Raw genomic sequence first — 24831 nt, forward strand, 5'->3', positions numbered from 1 at the left:
GATTTGAAAGCCTGACTGGCTGTAGAACCCATATGACATAACTTCAGTTGTCTTACTTTGTGCCTAAGATAGGTTAGTCTCAGCCAAAGTCTGACTGTCAGGATTATGCCAGTTGCATTCTGCCACCTTCACATTTCATACCAAAATGGCAGACGTGATTGGTCCTATTGTTAGTCAATTTCCTTATCCTGCAGTAGTAGGTAGATCTTGTCCACACTGAATGGTGAAAGACACCAGACTCTCAGAATAGTCTGGCAATGCGAGGTTAGTGATATTTCATTAATCAGTTTGAAGCGATAATGTTCTTCCCACTTTACGCTTTTTGGTGCCTGTACCCTTCTTCCAAATCCTTGTCGTTTGAGATCCATATTCTCACCTTCCAGGTGTGCAGATATAGTCCAGGCATAGTTGGATTGCCCTTTTGTAAGACAAAAGTTGCTTTATGAACAGATGACTCTGATTTCTGTGTTTATTGAATCTTATTCTGAGCATTTTTTGGGTGGTCAGGGAAGACTATATCAACCAATCTTGATAAAACATGTGTCATCACTAAGAACACTAACTCCTAGACACCACACCACCGTGTAGATGAAGCGATATTCTGTTTTGTGTCCTAAACCCTTGACAATAATTGAAGTTGAAGATGAATGCATTTGAAAAATGTTTAAACTAAACACAAAATCATATTAAATGGTGAAGTCTGAGAAATTGTCATTTCACTAATAAAAAAATGAAATTATAAATCTTTTTGAAGCTTGTAAAATCAGAGTCAGTAACTGAAATCTGTTGATGTTTTTGTTCACACAGGATTTATTAATAGTCTTGTGATTTAGATCAATAGGAACAAACAGTAAATGTTCAATTCATGGTAAACCTATTCACAGTAAACATTTCACCAAATTTATGGTTAAATAAAAAAACTAAAAGGTAAAACTGAAATACACAATATCCAAAAAACAATTGTTTTATATATATATATTCTCATTTTGATATTAATGTACAAGTTATTTGTACAAGTTCCATCCATCCATTATCTGTAACCCTTATCCAGTTCAGGGTCGCGGTGGGTCCAGAGCCTACCTGGAATCATTGGGCGCAAGGCAGGAATACACCCTGGAGGGGGCGCGAGTCCTTCACAGGGCAACACACACTCACACATTCACTCACACACTCACACCTACGAACACTTTTGAGTCGCCAATCCACCTACCAACGTGTGTTTTTGGACTGTGGGAGGAAACCCACGCAGACACAGGGAGAACACATTTGTACAAGTTGTATAATACATATATTCATTTTCTTAAAAGTGGGAATGTTTTTCTTTTGATTTTATGAGATTCTTGTGTGTTTTGTTGTGACAACAATGATATTCAACAGATACAGAAAAGAACATCAATTCAAGACATTTTTTGATGGTACATGTTGACACAAGAACACAAGGCAGACGAGTGCTGAACAAACCTCAAAAAACAGTAAAAAAGTGAAAGGGATAAACCTGAAAATGGAGATGAAACATAAAAATTAAACTGCTTGAGAAATAAGTGAAACAGGTGAAACAAATCAATACTTCGGAGAGTCTCTCTGAGTCTTATGACTTCTCAAAAGTTTCTGGGAGTTGTAGTTCTTATCCCCAAATGAAGCAGAGGCACTTGTGTCACATGTGCTCAGATTTCTTGCTGCTAGGCAAAATGAGCAGAACCACTGCTGATCACTGTATAAACCCAAAGAAGACATTAATGAATTAAAAAATAGCAAAAAACACATGACTGAATAAATACACAGAAACTGTACTGAGAAGGTTGCCAAATATAATATGCCAAATATAATGAAGTGACTGAAATGAGATTGTCAGCTGGCTGGAGTGAGAGTATATATGTTAGAATGATGATGCATTGCTGTTACACTAAAAAATAATAAAAACCATCTTTTTTCTATTACCCTTCTATTACCTTGCTCCCAACTCATTATAATTGTATTTATTAATTACACTTTTTGAGTAGGAAACATTTGAGAATCTCTCTCACTGCTCACTCACTCAATCGGATTCTTCTTATTGCTTTTATTTTCTTTATATTGTGAAGCACTTAGGATGGCAATTGCTGTTTTTCTGTATGTTCAACATAAAGCTGTCTTGTCTTCTCTCTCTCTCTCACACCCCAGAGTGTTTTCCTGCAAGGGAGGATTATGGCAGAGAAAACGGAAAACTTGAGGAAATTCATCACAACCCAGCAGTTTATCACCGGAGTGAGACTTGAAGCACACATCATCATTATTCTCGTTCTGCTGAGGTTAAGAAGAAACACAGACACACATGCACACACACACACACACACACACACAGATATATGTAAACATAAAAGTTTCCAATAATGGGAAATTGAAATCCAATTATTTGTGACATATTTTACACTTACAGAAAGTGGTTACACTTACAGGTTGCAGTACAAAAAATAAAATCATTAAATTTCTTATTTAGAACTTTGTGTGACAGTGTACTTGCTCTGATGAACAGACATATGCTGGACATACCAGGTTTTCTTCTCTGTAGTCTGAATATTTATCTTTTTGATTTATTAAGACCCCCTCCTGGAAAGAAAGAAAACATGTAATGACACATATCTGATCCAAATTAATCATCTGAATCTACAGTTCCAGAAAAATACAATAAATATCCACACATTTGGGTTTGTTATGATTAGTTATGCATTAAAGATATATTTGGAAATAAGTCACGTTAGTTTCCACTTAAAGGAGTAACAGTGAAATTTGTGCCAAACCCATTTTGAATATGGCCATTCCCATGTTGGGAACCCAGTATTTGGAAAATAAACTGGTTGATTCAGGGAGTACAAATCAATTAGACTGTATAAAACTTCCACATGTGAGTTACATTTTTAGAAAAATGTTTAAATAAATTGTTATAATAATAATAATAATAATAATGCTAATAATGTTTACTATTTCTTGGTGGTACAATGAGGGCATAATAAACGTGTAATGGCATAATTATTCATTCATTCATTCATTCTCTGTAAGCGCTTATCCAATTCAGGGTCGCGGTGGGTCCAGAGCCTACCTGGAATCATTGGGCGCAGGGCGGGAATACACCCTGGAGTGGGCGCCAGTCCTTCACAGGGCAACACAGACACACACACACATTCACTCACACCTACGGACACTTTTGAGTCACCAATCCACCTACCAACGTGTGTTTTTGGACCGTGGGAGCACGGTCCAAACCGAAGCACCCGGAGGAAACCCACGCGGACACAGGGTGAACACACCACACTCCTCACAGACGGTCACCCGGAGGAAACCCACAAAGATACAGGGAGAACCCACCACACTCCTCACAAACAGTCACCCGGAGGAAACCCACAAAGATACAGGGAGAACCCACCACACTCCTCACAGACAGTCACCCGGAGGAAACCAACAAAGATACAAGGAGAACCCACCACACTCCTCACAGACAGTCACCCGGAGGAAACCCACAAAGATACAGGGAGAACACACCACACTCCTCACAGACAGTCACCTGGAGGAAACCCACGCGGACACAGGGTGAACACACCACACTTCTCACAGACGGTCACCCGGAGGAAACCCACAAAGATACAAGGAGAACCCACCACACTCCTCACAGACAGTCACCCGGAGGAAACCCACAAAGATACAGGGTGAACACACCACACTCCTCACAGACGGTCACCCGGAGGAAACCCACAAAGATACAGGGAGAACCCACCACACTCCTCACAGACAGTCACCCGGAGGAAACCAACAAAGATACAAGGAGAACACACCACACTCCTCACAGACAGTCACCCGGAGGAAACCCACAAAGATACAGGGAGAACACACCACACTCCTCACAGACAGTCACCCGGAGGAAACCCACGCGGACACAGGGTGAACACACCACACTTCTCACAGACGGTCACCCGGAGGAAACCCACAAAGATACAGGGAGAACCCACCACACTCCTCACAGACGGTCACCCGGAGGAAACCCACAAAGATACAGGGAGAACACACCACACTCCTCACAGACAGTCACCTGGAGGAAACCCACGCGGACACAGGGTGAACACACCACACTTCTCACAGACGGTCACCCGGAGGAAACCCACAAAGATACAAGGAGAACCCACCACACTCCTCACAGACAGTCACCCGGAGGAAACCCACAAAGATACAGGGTGAACACACCACACTCCTCACAGACGGTCACCCGGAGGAAACCCACAAAGATACAGGGAGAACCCACCACACTCCTCACAGACAGTCACCCGGAGGAAACCAACAAAGATACAAGGAGAACCCACCACACTCCTCACAGACAGTCACCCGGAGGAAACCCACAAAGATACAGGGAGAACACACCACACTCCTCACAGACAGTCACCCGGAGGAAACCCACAAAGATACAGGGAGAACCCACCACACTCCTCACAGACGGTCACCCGGAGGAAACCCACAAAGATACAAGGAGAACCCACCACACTCCTCACAGACGGTCACCCGGAGGAAACCCACAAAGATACAAGGAGAACCCACCACACTCCTCACAGACAGTCACCCGGAGGAAACCCACAAAGATACAGGGAGAACACACCACACTCCTCACAGACAGTCACCCGGAGGAAACCCACGCAGACACAGGGAAAACACACCACACTTCTCACAGTCACCCGGAGTGGGAATCGAACCCACAACCTCCAGGTCCCTGGAGCTGTGTGACTGTGACACTACCTGCTGAGCCACCGGGCCACCCTAAAGGCATAATTAGTTCAACAATTTTAACAAGCATAGCTGCAACCCAAGCGAAATCACAGAACACTATAACTGCTCTTCACCTCCATGAGAGCTTGTAGTGGTTTTCCATGGCTGTAAATGTCTTGTTTCCAGTTTCCATGCTCTTTGTTCTGACTGAGGAACTGCTGAGGGGTCAACCAGGAATCTTCTGTTCTGATGCAGTGACCCCAACTGCCTGTGATGCAAGCATTAGTTAAAAGACCCACAACGCTGCACTGCACAATAATTTCCATCCTTTGCATGGCTCAGACAGACCTCATCTGTTCACTGTGGGTTTACAGTTTCTGTTTATTTAAAATATTAGGTCTAAAATAAAAAAAATGTAGTAATACTGTTTGCACATGCCATATTTTATGTTTTAATTATTCCCAATAACAATAAAACAAAATGTTTAGCATAAAACTATACCCTGTACAGGACAGCAGGATGATACAAGATGAATGTCAAAATATATAATTTAAACAATAGATAATTAAAAAAGTAAAATTTTAAAAATGCTATACTATGTTTGATATTGGATTGATATTAAAGCAGGCGTTTAACATTAGACACAAAAACACCAGCATATACCTGTTGCAAAGAGATGTTTGTATAGAGTTCCTTGCCCTTTACAACAAGTGACTGGAAAAGAGCCATCTTCATCATTACGATCTTCCTCAACTTTAATTCTGGTCACACTGTGCGAGCTGGAACCAACTGCACATGAAGGAAGACACTGATGTTTTTCCACTTTTCTAATAAATAAATGTGCTCTATTGTGGGTGCCTTGCTCAAATGATATTTAATAGATTTTCACAGTAAAACAAACACATTCTCTAAAGCTCTAAAGTAATAACATTTCTGTTCATTTTTAAACGCATTGATCATTCATTGCTTATTTGTTAAGTCTATATTTGGAAAAAACCACACAAAAAAAACACACACACAAAGAAAACAAAATGAGGCTTGTGCAAAGATTTTTGTTATGTTTTTCCTCATAATATTAAACTGTATTAAACTGTACAGTAAAATAGTGAGGAGAGGCAAAATGTTAGCAAATTAGTAGAGTACCATAAAAAAACATATTTTTATGAAAAATATTAAAGGCTAAGCACCAGCTCTATAAAAGTGTCAACCAAATAAATACAGTGGAATTTGAGTTCCTAACTTGTGTTTATTGATAGTCAGAAAACGTTATTTCTTACTAATTCAAGGAATAAGGTTTAAACGACCGTTGGTCGTCCCCCCCCCCCAGTACTCGGCTACGTAGCTGCATTACGGAGGTTTATAGTGTCGGATGAATTCGAGTTCGACTTCGATCACATTTACAAGAATAACGGTACCTCTACATTTGAGTTTAGCTTATTGCTAGGCTATTGTCATGAATAATGTTGGTTATTTAGCTAGATACTGTCATAACAGTCAGTCATAATGGTGTTTTTCCGCGGCGTTGTTCAGCTGTTGTCCACCAGTGACGTCACGGTTGCGTTCAAGAATTTCCGTAGCGAGCTCGGGTTTTTCCGTCAATTTAATAAAATTGTCCGTTTTAAAGCAAATTAAGCTGCTATTTTCATTTTAATTCACACTTATATATGTCAGTAACTACAATAATGTGAAATATTCATGGAGGTCCATTAAGTGGTGCTTAGCCTTGAAGGCTCGTTGCTCAAACAGTGTCAACAGTTCCCTGTGTAAAGAGAACTAGTTAGTGATTGTCTTGTTGACTCTTTGCTGAAGTATATTATTAAGATACTCACTTGGAACACAGCTGGATGGAAGCAGTGCGCTCCTGCACTCTGGCTAAACCAAGAAAAATTTAAATGTTGTATCAGACTTAATATAAATGAATGCATAGGGATGGTGATCATATCGTGATTATTTTTTCAGACATTTAGATTGAATTTCATTTTTAATATAATATAATATATTGCACATACACTATACTTATTTTCACTTTGAAAAGCCGCAAAAAATGTATTTAACCAGAAACACCAATGTATATATTGGTTGTATCCTCCTTTCAAAAATTTAAAGAAAAAAATCACACAAGTACCTCTCCATCCGTTGTCTTTCTTTGTTTAAATGATGATGAAGGAAGTAAGCCCACCTACACAAAGAAGTTAGAAGGGACAGTAAAAATTCAGGCATCAAACTTAAAAGGTTTTAATATTTACAAAATATTTTAAAAAGCATGGACAAATCACAGATTCTTGTTTTTTTTTTGTTTCAAGAAATGGGGACTGTGTGTGTGTGTGTTTATTGACTGAGTATAAAACTTTTACCTTTATGAGTGTTTGTAAATTAATTTTGCCAAGAATGCTTGTTTTCCATTTTTTGCATCTCTCTCTTCCCCCCAGCTTCTCAAACTCTGGGGGAGTGAACCATTCTTCACCTGAGAGGATACATGGTTCACCTGCATAGAAGGGGTCAGTTATTGTAGTTAATGCAGATGTGCTTGTGATTCACAATGAAAAATGTGCATTCTTTACACCTATTAAATAAAGTTTAATAATTGTGAATGTATAAAAGTGTAGTTTTTAAATGACCAGCAGAGCACAACACAACAAAATGGGCCATCCCAAATCCTTCACTTTAGCAGATAAATGTGGTCATATTGTGCCATAGTGGAGCACATCCAATTCAGGGTCATGGTGGGTCTGGAGCCTACAAGGAATCACTTGGTGCAAGGCAGGAACACACCCTGGAGGGGGCACCAGTCCTTCGCAAGATGACACACACTCACACATATGGACACTTTTGAGTCACCAATCCACCAATCTACCAATGTGTGTTTTAGGACTGTGGGAGGAAATCGGGGTGAACATGGGGAGAACACACTAAACTCCTCACAGCCAGTCACCCGGAGCAGGACTCGAACCCACAACCCCAGGACCCTGGAGCTGTGTGAAAGCGATGCTACCTGCTTAAGTTAAAACTTACTTTTATCAAACTTCTCCTTGCACAGCATGCCTTTTTTATGTCCACATGTGACTGAAATCATAGATTTCCTTTTGGAATTTTCCCCCAGACTCTGTCTCTCTGAGGAATCTGAAATGAAAGCTTCCATTAGTGGTGGACAAGCTTATGCCAAATTGCATGTTGTCAGTGTATCTTCCATAATTTATTTATATATTATGATTTTTTTTCTCTCAGAGAAGTATGAATTGTACTGAAGGTATTGAATTGTGATTGGCCTGTATTCCAGGTGAAATCTGACTTACTGCTTGAAGATAACATTGTGGCTGTCTCCTCAATGGGAATTTGGGAAGGGCTAAGCTCATTATTCTTTATTGTGCTCCTCTTTACTTCCTTTCTCTTAGCATGACTTCTCGTAATCCTTTGATCCTTTTCACTCAGTGAGTCAGAATCTGTATCTGTCTCAACCATCTTCATCATCCTCCTTCTTTTTCTTGACTTCATTTGATTCTGTTCAGGCACCCAGTCAGAATCACTGTTTTCATCTGTGTCTGATTCTGAATCCATCATAATCAGTTCCCTGAAAAATTAGATTAGATCTTCAGTGTAGATATGTTGCATTTCCACCCGAATAATATTAAGTAATAATGATATGAATAAAGTTTTAGGTAAACATGTAATAAAGGTAGGGTGACCAGATCTGAGATGGTGAAAAAGTGGCCACGCCTCCGGTGTGATGAGCTCTCGCCCCTCGTTGCCGGTTTATGCCTTTATGTCCTTTAAACCTTTATTTGCTACACAAAATATGGGAATTTCTTTTTTAATTCATCCGAGAGCTTACATTTACGTTTCGGCATAGCCGCTCGAGATGAGGGGGGGTACATGAGCATTGCCTGACGTAAACAAGGACTACTAATGTGCAGACTGACCAATTAAATGTTTACAGAGAAGGTTATCGACCAATAACGGTAGCTCTACAGTCAGACCGTCCAATCAGAAGATTTTAGGCTACTTCACCACGCCCCCTTCTCACTCAAGCGAACCAATCGGAGTAGGGGAGGGCGGGACTAGTTTGTGAACGAAACTTCTCGAAGTTCTATGTAAGCTCTAGAAAAACAAAATCCCGGACGGTTGTGAAATTCCGCCCGGACATTTTTTAAGTCTAAATAAGAGGACATGTCCGGGTAAAAGGGGACGTCTGGTCACACTAAATAAAGGTCATACACATCGGTTAAATCAGAGTCTGAATCAGCCAACATCTGTCTTTTTTTGCCATCTTAGAGCGAGAGAGAGAGGGAGAGATTTTCAGGCCTAGTATGCTCAGCTTCCCAATACACTGCAGTAAGACAGATGGGTTGAATGCTGAATTACAGCCTGTCTCATATATTTGTCCTTTCTACCCAGGTGGGTAAGGGAGAGGTGAATGGCAGATTATAGGATGCCTTCTGTAGAGTCCCATTGACATTCAGCAGAGACAGAGTTTTGTTCTGTTTCTCCTCCCTTTGTCTCCAGCCTTCACCCTGACTTGTCAACGTGCTGGTACATTTTAGTTTTATTTCCCATTTTGTTACTCATAGCTTGCCACAATTGTTTTGTTTAATAGTGTAAAAACAAGATTTTCATTGTTTCCCATTAACATTTCCAAACCATATTTAAAATGTTATTATTCACTTATTTTTTTATTTTGAATGGTCAATGTTTTTCAATATAATGCATTTCCTTTCATTCATTCATTCATTATCTGTAACCCTTATCCAGTTCAAGGTCGCGGTGGGTCCAGAGCCTACCTGGAATCATTGGGCGCAAGGCCCACTGATAAATTAGTTCTACGCATGCGCAGTCCACAGGTCCTCTATCAACTTCAGAAAAAATGTAAGCGCTTTGTGTTTTTTAATTTCTCCACGTACACCCTTTGCCTCAAAAAGTCTTTTGACCCTCCTGTACGCAAATCCGTTGATGAATTGTTTTGTTGTGAACTTGGGAGTCGTTGGCGGTGCAGACCTGGCTAAAATGAACACAAATTTAGCTTCAATAAATGTTAGGAGTGTATGGAATCAGATTTGTGCCAAAAAGAATCGCACAAAAAAATTTATCTCAAACGTAAAGCTTATAACTTGCAAACTAAATATCCAGCTCTGACCTTTGTGCTCCATGACTTTTGTGAGTGAGCTCTGAGTTCTTTAATGAATACAAATTTAATAAAGTAGTATCAAACTTCTGCAAAGTCATTTTTGGATTTTGAGAGGAAATGTGAATGATTAATAAATCATTAATCATTATTAACAATAATGAATTATTAATAGGGCAGGTGGCACAGCAGGTAGTGTCGCAGTCACACAGCTCCAGTGTGTTCTCCCTGTGTCCACGTGGGTTTCCTCCGGGTCCTCCCACAGTCCAAAAACACACGTTGGTAGGTGGATTGGTGACTCCAAAGTGTCCGTAGGTGTGAGTGTGTAAGTGAATGTGTGTGTGTGTGTGTGTCTCTGTTGCCCTGTGAAGGAATGGCGCCCCCTCCAGGGTGTATCCCCGCCTTGCGCCCAATGATTCCAGGTAGGCTCTGGACCCACCGCGACCCTGAATTGGATAAGCGGTTACAGATAATGAATGAATTATTAATAATAACGATGATTATTAATACTAATATTGATAATCAAGAAGTCAAAATGTTCTAACACTATACAGTTCAAGCAAAAAGAACTATCTGTTTAAACATTATGAAAGAGGAAATTAATTAAATATCAGAGCTATTCAGCAACGTAAATGTTCATATGCGTTTTATTCTGCAAACGCGGAGTCCCAAAGCTGAATACACACGCTTGCTGCACTCAGAGTCGTGAACAACGTTACACTCATTAGCCAATTGGAAAGCACCCCTGAGAAGTCCCGCCCACGCGAGAGCTTTGTGCCAAAACTGCTGCAAAACTTAGGGATCAGGCGCACAGAACTCAGAGCACACGCACAGAGCTCGTGCAGCTGGTGCACAAAACTCAGAGAGCACGCGCAGAACTCAGACGTCACGCACAAAAGTCATGGAGCACAAAGGTCAGAGCTGGATATTTTGTTTGCAAGATATACATTTTACGTTTGAGAAAAAAAATTTTGTGCGATTCTTTTTGCCACAAATCTGATTCCATAGTATGAGTGGAGGAGAGAGAGAGAGAGAGAGAGAGAGAGAGAGAGAACACGAAATTAGCTTCAATAAATGTTAGGAGTGGAGCTACAGAGAGAGACTGCGGTAAATTTGGTTTCACGCTTTTTTTCGCCAGTTACCAAACGTATATTCATCGGTACAGTTGCAGATTCCTAATGTAACAAAGAAAACCAAATATGACATCCATAACCTTTATTTACTAAACTGTCCTTGCTGAGATTAAGCCAGAAACAAAAGTAAAGAGGAAAGAGATTAATATTTGGAAAGGGATTATTCATTCATTATCTGTAACCCTTATCCAATTCAGGGTCATGGTGGGTCCAGAGCCTACCTGGAATCATTGGGCGCAAGGCGGGAACACACCCTGGAGGGGGCGCCAGTCCTTCACAGGGCTGGAAAGGGATTAATATTTGTATATTAACATTAAACACTATACCGTTATTCTAGTAATTGTGCGACGGTCCCTAACGCTGGAGCTGGGCGCAGGGGTGAAACCAGCGATAATCGGCTGCGTTTCTGGCTTAATGAACTAAACTAACTACACTGTAAACTACACTGTAGTTAGTTACTGCTATCAGCGAGCCGTTCCCCGCCCACTTGCCTCGAGCCGTTGACAGTGACACTCACTAATCCTCGCATTGTCCAACCTCTACACTTGCCAAACAACATCCTGGTACATTTCACATTCCATTACAGGGAGTGCTTTCTGCTAATAAATCAAAACTGGCAGGATTTATATACAGTCTCTGCAGGTTATGTCATCTTTAAAAACATACATGTTTTAAGGGATTTATTTTCCTGACTGATTTTTTTGGGCTGGAAGTGTTTTTGCTATATATGTGAACACATTGGGATATTTTTCGACATTCCATGTCAAATGTGGTTGATTTTCTTTGTCAAAATTATTTTACACATCCTAAAGTGACACGTCATCTTTCAATATGTTTTATCTATCTTTTACACAACACTGAAATGGAAGTGAAATATATTTCAGAAAAGCAAATATGAATTTCAGTGGCTTTAAACCCTTTTTTAAATTACTTTGGCTCATCCTTTTCGCATTGAATACAGAAATATCACATAAACTACTGTCATAAATCTATCCGTCTATTGTCCACCGCTTATCCGGGTCCGGGTCACGGTGGAAGCAGTCTGAGTAAAGAAATGTGATAAATGTAAAAGCCAACAGTATTACAGCAGGAGTTTTATTTGAAAACCGAGCAAAAAAATAAGGTTTTCAAATGAGAGGATTATGATATTATGTGAAAGATTTGCTCACCTTGCAAAATGTCCAGTTCTTTTCTTAGTCACTCACCTAAACAGATTTGTACCTTATACAAGTCCCAGCTGAGTGGACTCCCACTAATTCTCTCAGCTGTCGAAACTCTAGCTTCACCTGCAACATACTGGTACGTTTCACTTTCCTTTTGTCTTTGAGTTACACATAACTTAAACTGGGAGTGCTTGCCAAACAGCTATGGGCTGATGGGTAGATATGTGTACTGTAGAAATTTATCTTCCATCTTCCATTTAACTCCATCTTCATATGGTTGGATTTGTTCCAAATGTAACTAATATGATGTTATTCTAGAGGTTTAAAGAAAAAATTGCCTTTCAGTTGTATTTTGATTGTGAATGGAGCTGTAATTAATTATAGGTTAACACTTTAAAATAAGGGTACATAATTCCATTCATTTATTATCTGTACACCCGGAGGAAACCCACGCAGACACAGAGAGAACACGCCACACTCCTCACACAGTCACCCGTAGGAAACCCACGCAGACACAGGGAGAACACACCACACTCCTCACAGACAGGAGGAAACCCACGCAGACACAGAGAGAACACGCCACACTCCTCACACAGTCACCCGTAGGAAACCCACACAGACACATGGAGAACACACCACACTCCTCACATACAGTCACCTGGAGGAAACCCACACAGACACAGGGAGAACACACAACACTCCTCACAGACAGTAACCTGGAGGAAACCCACGCAGACACAGAGAGAACACACCACATTCCTCATAGACAGTCACCCGGAGCGGGACTCGAACCCACAACCTCCAAGCCCCTGGAGCTGTGTTACTGCAACACTACCTGCTGCACCACCGTTCCGCCACTACATAATTCCATTCCGTTTTTTATTAAAAAGTATTTTATAATACCAGTTCACCTTTATATTGCTGTAAAATGTACAGAGGAATGAAGCAGTGGACAAGTTCAAAAATAACATAATAATAATTGTAATAACAACAATAAAACCAACAAAAATAGCTCAAATCAGCATGTCATTTTTTATATAAACACACTTTAACAAGGTAATAAATGGTCATTTGAGGTTTTATGAGTTTTATTGTGTTATATATAAAAGGTTTTGTTGTGACAGCAATGATATACAGTAGAACAGATGTGAATATCAGCACAAGACATTTCTGATGGTTTATGTGTTTTGATTCCTTGCTGCCAAGCAAAAGGAGCAGATCCATTGATCACTGTACACACACACAGAAAACATGAATGAATAAGAAAGCATAAGGATGAATAAAATGACAGTGCTTGGCAGTGACTGGGTTAAAAGCTACAGGTAGCTGAATAGAGTAAATTTTACGTGGACAACATTAATTCACTGTTACACTACTTAAAACACATATGAACCACAGATGATTATCACAACCCTGTACACCTACTTTTAAACCTGTACTGTCATCCCCTGCAAGTCCACATTTTTTCTCTAACAAAGCAGCCAACTTCCTGAACCAACCCCTATGATTTCTAGTGATTGTGTGACTTCAAATAATAGTTAATTTTGATGTAGATTGTGAAATTGCTATTTTATTTATTTTTATATGTTTAAATGTGGGCGGCACGGTGGCGCAGCAGGTAGGTGTCGCAGTCACACAGCTCCAGGGGCCTGGAGGTTGTGGGTTCGATTCCCGCTCTGGGTGACTGTCTGTGAGGAGTTGGTGTGTTCTCCCCGTGTCCGCATGGGTTTCCTCCGGGTGCTCCGGTTTCCTCCCACAGTCCAAAAACACACGTTGCAGGTGGATTGGCGACTTGAAAGTGTCCGTAGGTGTGAATGTGTGTGTGTCTGTGTTGCCCTGTGAAGGACTGGCGTCCCCTCCAGGGTGTATTCCCGCCTTGCGCCCGATGATTCCAGGTAGGCTCTGGACCCCCCGCGACCCTAAATTGGATAAGCGGTTACAGATAATGGATGGATGTTTAAATGTGATATGAATGTTATAATGTGAAAGAACAAGATTATACTTCATAAAGCACAGTGTTTAAATCACTGATACATCCAAGTAAATAGGGTTCATAAAACAATAATTGGAGAAAGTGATTAATTCAGTGTATATCAACTTACCGAAAGTACATGTTACAGGCAATAATTTATAAAATCATTACAGTTGAAAAAAGTAATTAGTAAATAAAGTTTTTAAGACACAGCCCTTTTAAAGTGTTCCTCTCTCTCTTACCCCTGAATGTTGTCCTGTAGGGGTGGATCATGACATGAATTATGGAAAGATTTAGGACATCCATCGCAACACACCAGATCACCATCAGATTTACAAATGAAGCACATGTCATCGTTTTTCTCATCCAGCTGAGGTTATGAAAACACACACAAACACAGAGATGCATTAAAAAACATTTTCATTAAGTGTTTTTATTACTGTGGAGGAAACTTTAGTGAATACATTAATGGTAAATGTGAAAAAGTCCTTCAGTCCTTCACAGGGCAACACACACACTCACACATTCACACCTACGGACACTTTTGAGTCACCAATCCACCTACCAACGTGTGTTTTTGGACTGTGGGAGGAAACCGAAGCACCTGGAGGAAACCCATGCAGACACGGGGAGAACACACCAACTCCTCACAGACAGTCACCCGGAGAAAACCCACGCGGACACAGGGAGAACACACCAACTCCTCACAGACAGTCACCCGGAGAAAACCCACGCGGACACAGGGAGAACACACCAACTCCTCACAGACAGTCACCCGGAGAAAACCCACGCGGACACAGGGAGAACACACCAACTCCTCACAGACAGTCACCCAGAGGAAACCCACGCGGACACAGGGAGAACACACCAACTCCTCACAGACACCCGGAGTGGGAATCAAACCCTGAAGCTGTGTGACTGTGACACTACCTGCTGTGCCACCGTGCCGCCCATGCAAAACTTTTTCACTGAATGTAGTCATATTTAGATGTTATCTGGCATACCACCTCAGGATGCTTCACGTACCACCAGATGTACATACACCAGTCTGAGAACCGCTGGTTTAAAAGACAGTATTACTTTTGACCTTGAAGTGTAGTGATGTCATATATATTTTTTGAAATCGTAACTCTCTCTAAAACACTCCCCTAGCTAACCCAGAGACCCTGACCCAGACACTACATTTCACTCTGTAACACGTCACAGTACAGAAGAAGTGTGTGTGGCTCTCATTTCTAACAGTGTATACAAGGATACATGCACAGAGCAGCTAAAAGCCAAGCCTGGTGTCATGACGATGAGGCTGGTTGGGACCTACCAGATTCTCCTTTCTGCAACTGGGACATGGACAGTTGACCATATGAAGATCTAACACCCTTTTCTAGAAAGAAAGCAAATTAATTAGACATACCCATCCAAATGAATTAACTAAAAATATATTGCTTATCCAAACATTTACGTTTATAATAAGCATTTAACTTGTCATTAACCTGGACATGTTTGTGTACATCTAAAGGGGCAATTAGTGGTTTCCTCAAAAGCTCTTCTTCATGTTATGAGAAATTAATTACAGCGACACCTACTGGCCTTGCTGTATCAGAGACCATGTACTAAGGCTGCTGCCATGTTGGGGACTACAAAGCAAGCATAGGTCTGAAACCACAAGGTCTGAAAAGCAATTTTGATTCTTCAGCTGTACTTTAAAAAAACAACAACTTATGAATAATATATAATCAAATGTGAAGTGGTTTGACAACTACTTTAAAATAAAAAAGGTCTTTAGTTGCTGTCCTGGTTAAATAACAAAACACTCAAACTTATCTCTACCATTATGAGAAACCCTAGAGGTGTCTCGTTGGTTTTGATGTCTCTTCTCCAGCTTCCTTGCCTCATGTTCTGACAGAGGAACTTCTCCGGGGTCAGCCAGGAATCTTCTGTTCTGATGCACATACCACGGTTACCTGAGACAGAAGAATTAAAAGTAAAAAACTGAGCACTGCACAGTTCAGTAGTTTACTTTCTATGCACCATCCAGTCAGATCTTAGTTAAAGGCACTCTCCAACCAATATTAAAAATGTAGGTCTGTATCTGTATGGATTCAAATAATGAAATTAAAACTGGCCACATTTTATGTTGTATTAAAGGAAGTGTTTAAAATTGATGCTGTAAGACCAGCGTGTACCTGTAGCAAAGCGACTTATTTTTAGATTCCCTCTCCCTTCACCACAGGTGACTGGAAATGAGTCGCCTTGGAACTGTATCACTGATGCATCTTCTACATCTTTAGCATTATCATCATCATCATCTTCATCCTCACTGCTGGTCTCATAGTGCAGGCTGGACCCATCTGCACAAGCAAACAGTGACTACAAGAAAATATTTTCTCCCTCTCTTCTGTTAAATAATTAGTCAAATGCAAACATTTGGGTGCTCCTAGGTAATTACATTTTACTGATTTACAATCACATTTATACAAATCATACAAATTACAAATGCATTTGCAAATCCTGCCCCATATCCATGCCGTGGTCACTGATGCAAACTCCATGCCATAAGATAAGGTTGCATTTTTTGATGCAGTGGTGGACTCTGTTATGTGACAAGTGTTTTCCCAAGCGCATTTGACTGTTTTTATTACTGCAGCTTGACAGTTTCTCATGTCACACTGTCTGAGGTCTCAAAGGTCATGCACCTCAACAGTGTTGCTCTACACAGACAGAGATTTTTCTAGATTCTCTAGATCTTTTTACAATATCATATACAATGGATGCTGAATACAGGAGGTCCTCGGGTTACGTCAGTCCCGAGTTACGATGTTTCGTGGTTACGACACATCTCCCATTTACTGTTTAAAGCCTTGTTTTCGACTTAAGTGGTTTTGCGTCATAAACGTCGTAACGTGAACTGAACTTTACGTACAGTATGTACATATGTTCCGACCAGTGGCGGATGCTGGTCTTTTAAGGAGGGGAAGCTCAATTTCGCCCTACATCATAAAATGTGTCGGTTTATTTATACGTAAATTCTACCCTCCGTTCCTTTTCAACAAAATGCTCTGTGACCCTGTCGTACCAACAAGGCGTCTTTTCCAGTGACTTGACTAGTGTCCTCTCAATGGCCAGCAGAGCTAGGCTGCATAAACGGCCTTGGCCCATGTGAAGTGTGTCCGCCTGTGAGTGCTTTGTGACGGTGGAGGGGCTCAGCAGCACTCACTGGGCAGAAACTGCGATAGAAGTCAGAAAGAGTGATAGAAGTCAGTCTCCAAACACAAGCAGCTACAAAAAACCCACCAGAAATAGAAGCTCGATTTGTTGCTAGTCGTTTTTAACAAAGAAAATTCCGCTAAGAGGATTAAGAAAGTCTCTGGTTCAACTCAGAACAGAATGAAAATGTAATGCTCCCTCGGATCTTTACACCAAAGGATCGCTGATTCGCTCATTTCGCTGTCAATCAAAAAGGGATTCAGCCTCAGACAGATCATCCAATCATCATGCAGAAGCTGAGCGTCCGGGCCAGCCGAGGCCAGCCCACTGCCCCATAGACCCCCAGAGACGCTGAGCGTCCGATGGGCGGGACAAAGCGCAGCATTTATCCAATGACTCGTCTCGTTTCGCGGCACTTCGCTGCTTCTCCATTGAACTCTGTGTACGCTCAGTGTCCTCACTGTTTAAAGCACTGTGAAGCTGCGCGAATGATTGAGAGGAAAGCCACGTCTTTACCAGTGATAAGAAGCTGATTCTGAACAAAAGTTAAGCGCGTTGTAGTGCATATTTATTCAATGACATGTACACACAACAGTATATATTTGATCACTTATTTTTGACATTTTAGGGGAAGCTGTGCTCTCCTTGCAGTCTTAGAGCAATCGCCACTGGTTCCGACTTACACCGAAAATCGGTTTACAACGAGTCGTAGGAACGGATCAACGTCGTAAGTCGAGGACCCCCTGTATACTGAAATTTTACACTGAACATTTCAAGTGTTGTTTTTAACCGTTTGGCCCATAGTGGGGAGCTAAAACCATTGGAAGCGCCTTTTAACCCAGTGATAATTCCCTCAATTCGTAACAATCCTTGAATATTCTTTTCCTTATAACTTTTCTTTCCTGTTTTCTTTTCACTCTGTCCCAGCTTTTTTTGGAATGAGATGCAGACATCAAATTCTAAATTTGATTATATTTCAAATTTGTATAATGAGTACTCGTTGGTGATTGAATTATTTAAAAAATATAAATACTAATACTCACTTGTAACATGTCTGGTTTTACCGGCAGATGGACGCTGTGCTCTTTGGTTCTGTGGCAGAAATGATGCACAGCTTAATAGATATTTCAGACTTAAAACAAAGGAATGTTTAGTGATGGTGACCTCACAGTGATTTTTACAGGCAGTTAAATCTATACTAATCTTATATAATAAGTGTAATTCATTTATTAGATCTAATAAAATAAATCTAATTCTTTGTTTTGACCAATACAGTTATATACACAGAACAATCAGAGAATTAGGAACAAAGATGGTCAAATGGTCAAAACAAAGAATTTGATTTATTTTATTAGATCTAGTAAATGTATTACACTTTTTTCATAATAATTGTTTAATGTACTATGGGGTGACCAGATGCCCTCTTTTACCCGGACATGTCCTCTTTTTTAGACTTAAAAAAAATGGAATTTCACAAACGTCCAGGATTTTGTTTTTCTGGAGCTTACATAGAACTTCGAGAAGCGTTTCTTTTCAAAAACTAGTCCCGCCCTCCCCTACTCCGTTTGGTTCGCTTGAGTGAGAAGGGGGCGTGGTGAAGTAGCCTAAAATCTTCTGATTGGACGGTCTGACTGTAGAGCTACCGTTATTGGTCGATAACCTTCTCTGTAAACATTTAATTGGTCAGTCGGCACGTCAGTAGTCCTTGTTTACGTCAGGCAAAGCTCATGTACCCCCCCTCATCTCGAGCAGCTATGCCGAAATGTAAATGTAAGTTCTCGGATGAATTAAAAAAGAGTTTCCCATGTTTTGTGTAGCAAATAAAGGTGTGAAGGACCTAAAAATAAGCATAAAACGGCAACAAGCCGAACCCTTGTCTTATACTGTCAATATCATCATATAAATAACTGAAAAACCAAGTACCTGTTTATCCTGCCTCCTCCTTTTTTTAAATGATGGAGATGAAAGAATGCCATCCTACATAGAAGATGTTAGAAGGGAGAGTTAACTCTTTAGTTTTTCCAATAAACCAAGACATTTATGAACCAATAAATTAACAAATAAGTCTTTAAGTGAGCAATGCTACTAAAAATGCTTTTCAATTTTAGTGCACATTTTCTTTTTATGTAATGAACATTACAAATTTTGGGGGGAAAATATGAAAGCTGTTAAAATTTTGGTCATTGATGTAAATATATGAAATGCAGTCTAAGCTCTTACTTGTATGAGTGCTTCTAAACTCTTCTGGTAGCTAAAGATGCTAATTTTCCATTTTTTGCTTCTCTCTTTCCCCCCAAACTTCTCAAACTCTGAGGGGGTGAACCACTGTTTTTCTGAGAGGATGCAGGGTTCACCTGTAGAGAAAGTAGAGAAGTTATTGTAGTCAATTCAAATGTATCCATGGTTGCAGCAAACATCACTGTGTAGAGTAACAAACAGGATTATTGAAAAGCTTGAATGTGAAAGTCCAGAAGGGGTTTTGTCCACTAGAAGGTGACACAACACTATGAGCCACGTGTAGCTCAGGAGGTAGGCCTAGGTTGGTCTAAATGCACCAAGTTTCTTCCCTTTATTTGGTCCCTAAGTCCCATAGTGGGACTTTTTTTTTGATGTACAAAAAAGTTTTTGTATAAAATATAATTGTAATTTGTGGTGTCTTTCACCCTTAATCTTTACTTCTTCCCCCTCAATCTTTGGTTGTCACATATAACCCTCTTTCCTCTTTGTTTCCCCTCTCTTCTACCTTCCCTCTCCATCCTGTCTCTTCCCCTATCTTCCCACTCAATCTTTATGTCCCTCTTTCTTTGATCATCACACCTACCCCTCCTCTCCTTCTTCTCCCTTTCCCCTCTATCTTTATCTCCTCTTTCTTCATCACCTTTACCTCTCCACCTCTAACCATTCCTCCTACTCTTCCCCCCAGTTCTCCCCAAATATGTATATAAAGCCCTCCTAAAATATTTGGTGTTAGACTGGATTGGGAAAAGGCTGGACTGAGGACAGAGTGGCAGCAGCCAGAGACTGGACTGGACTGGGTGCATAATGGTTATAGACTCAACTGGTGACAAACTGATGACCAAGCTCTGTGCATGTGCACGTGAAGAAACCTCTGGACTTCCACTCTCCAAACTCCAGAACATTCAGTGCTAGACTGCAATCACCCAGCTGTACTCAGATATGATTCTGTGTATGTGTAAATCTTATCTGTTCATTGTTTTCTATGTTACTAATACCAAGCAGACATGATATGTACTCATTATGAAAACATTATATTTCATACAGAATTTTTGGCTAACACATTGCAACTTCATCTTCTGTGAATTCCGTTTTAATATAAAAATGAGTGCCACTGCTGTTTACTTTTAGCAGTTCCAACTGTTCTGCAATCTTGTTTTTTTTTCAAATAACCTCTCATTTAATAAACTCAAACCCAAATATAAATAAAATCATTTAAATATGTAAAATCAAAAATACTTACTGTTATTGAACTTCTCTTTGTACAGCTTGCCTTTTTTATTTCCACATGTGACTGAAATCACAGGTTTGTTGAGCTTTTCACTCAGCCACTGGCTCACTCGGGAGTCTGAAACAAAACACTGGATTAGTGGCATTCTTCTATTTTTACCATATATTTAGCCCAATATTTAGTTATTGCCGGCTGGACTCAGTAGCTCTCCTTCAATTACAGTGCTACCTCCAATAAAACATTTGGAAACAGCCACTTCTTATTTATTTATTATCAATTAATCAATAAATCAACCAATGAATTAATTAAATATAGCTGCAAGCGGCAATTTACGGGGTCAAAGCAAGTATTCGCTGGAAGATGGACATATGCATCATATGACCTTTCTTGAGATAGAAACACTTGGTGTTCTGACCCCCACAAAGCAGATATGAATTAAGTGGTTGATCATTCTCAGCACTGCAGTGACACTGACAATGTGATGATATCAACTCACTGTCCACACTGTTAGACACACCTACCTTGTTGGTCCAACATATAGATATAAAGGCAGAGACAGTACCTCATCTGCTGCATTAAAAATTGTGCTGATTGTCCTCTTGTCCTTCATTAGTAGACATCAGACAGTGTCAGCTGGAGGACTATTCTTAGTCCAGTGATGCTGAGGTGTTTAAAATTCCAGCACAGAAATCATACTCCATTACATGGCAGTGTAATCAAAAAATCTGTGCAACCATTTGCTGTCCAATTGTAGCACCCCATTTCTGGGCATTTTGATCACATTTGGCACACTACTTCAGAGTAATGACACACATGTGTACCATGTTTTGTTTGATTTGGGCTAATTTTGTTTGAGTTATAGTTCAAAGAGAGCACAGAGTTTCACCCATGCATATTTGTTGAATAAATGGAGCGTGTCCAAAATTCAATTTTTCTTGATAATTATTTACCTTCTGGATATACAGATTCCAAAAATACCAGTTGTTAATTGACAAGACAAAATTTCAGGGACTAGTTCGAAAAGCTCCATTTTCACGTACCTGACCATTGTGGATAAACTATGCATTTTTTGAAAATAGTTGTAATTACAAAGTTGTCAGACACTGCAGAGTATTCTGCAAAAAACATTTATTGTCGATATGCTTAATGTTTGCTGAGATATTCCATATTTCCAAATTAAAAATTTAAATTGCACCCGAGTGTCTATCACTATGAATTTTTTTATGTGCTTAGGAAGTGCTGCCATGGACATACCATTCAAGTGTCATGATGATTGGACTTTGTGAAGATTGTCAAATAGCTGCTGAAATCTGATTGGCTAATGGCGGCCATGTTTTTTTTTTTTATTTAGGTTCTTAGGATTCTGCTGATACCACATATGTCTAAATTGTGTACAATTCCAGGGTGTAGTTCGTGCTCAAATGTTTGTAATTTTGCATATCATGCAAATTAGCTCAAAATCTAAGTGGGGGGAGCTTATGGGTTCTTGAGGCTTTTTTGTAGAGTCTGACCTGAGGAACCAGGGAAAAAAAGAATTTCATCTCTACATCACACGGGGGAGGAGATACAGATTTCAAAGTGTTCTGCTTCACTATAGAGCCACCATCAGGCCAATCGGGTTGTTTACGGCTGAGTAGCAGGAAGATTTTCTACCAGTTGCCCAAAATCAAGTCTGTAGGCTTTATGTTGCTTGGACCCCTAAAAAACCCCTAACTAACTGCTACTAACATTATGCCGTATTGGACGGATTACTAGCCAACAGGGGCCCCTGTTGGCTAGCATCATACTGAGTAATTATATGTCATGTAGGACTTCAGAAAAGGAATGCATGGTGTCTCTAAGACACCTGCCCTTGGATGGCTAAAGCATCCAAGTTCTTGAGTTATGCATCAGTAGCATTTACTTTAAAAACAAAAAAGTGCACCCCGGCCTTGATTCCCTGCAGGCTTCTGACCCAGCACCACCCTGAACAGGATAAGCAGTTCCAAACAGTGAATGAATGAACAAATTAATTTGGAATTGCAATGGATTTATAGTATTTGTGTTAGTGTTTTACTCTTAATCCTTTAGTCAACAAATATCAACTTGTATGAACTGTTATTTACTTCAGTTATGAGTCTTGAAGTAAAGATATTGTGCTAAATAATGACTCCATGCCATGGTAAAAATGCTTTTCTAAGTTTTCGAAGCACTATATCTTTATATATTCACTTAATAAGTGGTGTGGGTTCTAATCATTTAAAGTTCAGTCTGACTTGACACAACAAAATCAAAAAGACTTTAGTACATGTGCCTCAGGCCACCTCTGGTCTTGGCAAATGAAACAAATTTGTCCTGTATTTTCTGGTGAATGCTGACTTACTGCTTGCAGGCCTCGTGATTGATGTCTCCTCATCTGAAGTGTGGACAGGCGACAAACTCAGATGATTATTAGTCCTGCTACTCCCACCATTACTCATGTTCATTTCCTCCTCTTCACTCAGCCGGTCAGAATATGTCCCAGTCATTGTCTGTAGTGCTGAGTCTTACATTTTGTGATGGTAATAAGCAAAATCCTGAAAGGTAAATCTAAAATCATTCAACTGTTTCAACCTGAACTTTAAAGTTAATAATAATATGTTAATGTTTTCTTATTATGATTATCATAATATATTTAGTCCGTAGGTGTGAGTGTGTGAGTGAATGTGTGTGTGTCTGTGTTGCCCTGTGAAGGACTGGCGTCCCCTCCATTTATAATATATAATTTATATTATTAATGTGCAAAAATAGTAGCAGAAATTACAATTTAATGTGAATTTCTAGTAAAAATGAGTATTTAATACCATTTATTTACACCGGGAAAAATATTTAAATAACTTATGCAAAGCACCAAGTGCTACACTGGATTTATTCGTTTTGTAAAGCCCTCACTTTCCAAAAATAACATTTTCCACACCTTCAAAGTTTTTCTAATTTTTTAAAAATGATCAATTTAGACTGCATGCAACAGGAGAGTTTTAAGTACCGTTTATCAGATGGTGACAGTGAACGATCCCATTTCGTATTTTCACACCTACCATTGTTTTCAAGCGCCATCTTGCTCTTTGAGACTGAGTTACAAAGTAGACATCTGGAAAGAGCTATGCCTCTAAAAGTTACGTTAAAGTTATTTTTAAGAATGGTCATTAATACGTTACCTGATATTACAGCTAAATAACTATGTTGTTGCACACCTAACTTTTCATTTATGAAACATTGTTCCTATCACCACTGTTGCTGCAGGATATAGCTAGTCTGTAAATTCATTCCTCTAAATTGAATCATTTCACCCCCACTCTGGATGTGTTTGATCTCATTCCACTCACTGGATTACGCTACTGTAGCATTGTAACTTACCAACTTACATTAACATTTTTGACCATAAACCGTAGGTAAATGCTGTTTAGAACTGTTGCATTCTTTCACTTTAAAGCTATGGTGTAATCTTTCCTGCACGGACTGAGAAGTGAAACTTACATTTTTTGGGTTCTAAACCTTATCTGTGGCTGAAGATAAAACAAACAAACCAAGAACTGAGAGCAAACAAAGAGATTTAGGCCGCAACATGGAACTATTGTAAGTAAAAACATTTGCTCACCTTGTAAACCACGATCCAGTCTCTCTCTCAGCTACGCTCATCTTATCTAAAGACATTTGTCAGTCTGACACTCCTCCCCTTCTCTGATCCTCTTTTGTCCAAACTGTACACTCAGATGACAACATCCGGCAACATTTCTCTTTGTTTTTCTTTGAATTGGTTTCAGCTGAGTAACCTAAAGTAACCTTTCTGAGTAACCAAAAGCTAGATACCTGAAAACAATTCATCTACTGGGGCTTTCAAAAAAGACTCTGAGACAGGCAGCAAGTTTGCTGTGTACTGACTCATTTTCTGTTTTATACTGCTGTACTATTTCATATTTTTTAATTAAAATATATATATTTTTAAATAAAATTTTAATAAGTTATTTTTCACTGGTATATGATACGTCATAATTATTTTTAGTGATAATTTTCTGATTTTCTTTATGCCTAAG

The 24831-nt window shown here is 39.8% G+C and overlaps 2 protein-coding genes across 5 annotated transcripts; both read right to left on the bottom strand.

Moving 5' to 3' along the window:
- Positions 1 to 873: 873 nt before the first annotated feature.
- LOC136700409 (nuclear autoantigen Sp-100-like) lies at positions 874 to 12277 on the bottom strand. Of its 4 annotated transcripts, none has more exons than XR_010803745.1 (11): positions 12144 to 12277; positions 8019 to 8293; positions 7738 to 7845; positions 7080 to 7210; positions 6851 to 6904; positions 6555 to 6597; positions 5389 to 5514; positions 4860 to 4993; positions 2530 to 2586; positions 2036 to 2169; positions 874 to 1711 (listed from the first exon to the last, which is right to left on the bottom strand). XR_010803745.1 is itself a non-coding variant. In XM_066675753.1 (10 exons), exons 2-10 carry the CDS (start codon positions 8281 to 8283, stop codon positions 2116 to 2118), a joined length of 1086 nt encoding a protein of 361 aa, XP_066531850.1. In that variant the 5' UTR covers positions 8284 to 8293; positions 12144 to 12277; the 3' UTR covers positions 874 to 2115. The 4 variants fall into 4 exon arrangements, 1 of the variants encoding a protein (XP_066531850.1); XR_010803744.1 differs by having other exon boundaries at positions 2036 to 2280; XR_010803743.1 differs by having other exon boundaries at positions 2036 to 2283.
- Positions 12278 to 13208: 931 nt separating this feature from the next.
- On the bottom strand, positions 13209 to 24474 carry LOC136700337 (autoimmune regulator-like). The gene is made up of 11 exons (XM_066675657.1): positions 24396 to 24474; positions 23142 to 23334; positions 20792 to 20896; positions 19534 to 19667; positions 19237 to 19290; positions 18357 to 18405; positions 16293 to 16457; positions 15937 to 16070; positions 15428 to 15490; positions 14352 to 14479; positions 13209 to 13367 (listed from the first exon to the last, which is right to left on the bottom strand). Exons 2-11 carry the CDS (start codon positions 23284 to 23286, stop codon positions 13316 to 13318), a joined length of 1029 nt encoding a protein of 342 aa, XP_066531754.1. The 5' UTR covers positions 23287 to 23334; positions 24396 to 24474; the 3' UTR covers positions 13209 to 13315.
- Between the last annotated feature and the right edge of the window lie 357 nt (positions 24475 to 24831).

Source organism: Hoplias malabaricus, chromosome 6 (genome assembly GCF_029633855.1).
Source record: "Hoplias malabaricus isolate fHopMal1 chromosome 6, fHopMal1.hap1, whole genome shotgun sequence".
In the NCBI taxonomy this organism is placed as follows: domain Eukaryota; kingdom Metazoa; phylum Chordata; class Actinopteri; order Characiformes; family Erythrinidae; genus Hoplias; species Hoplias malabaricus.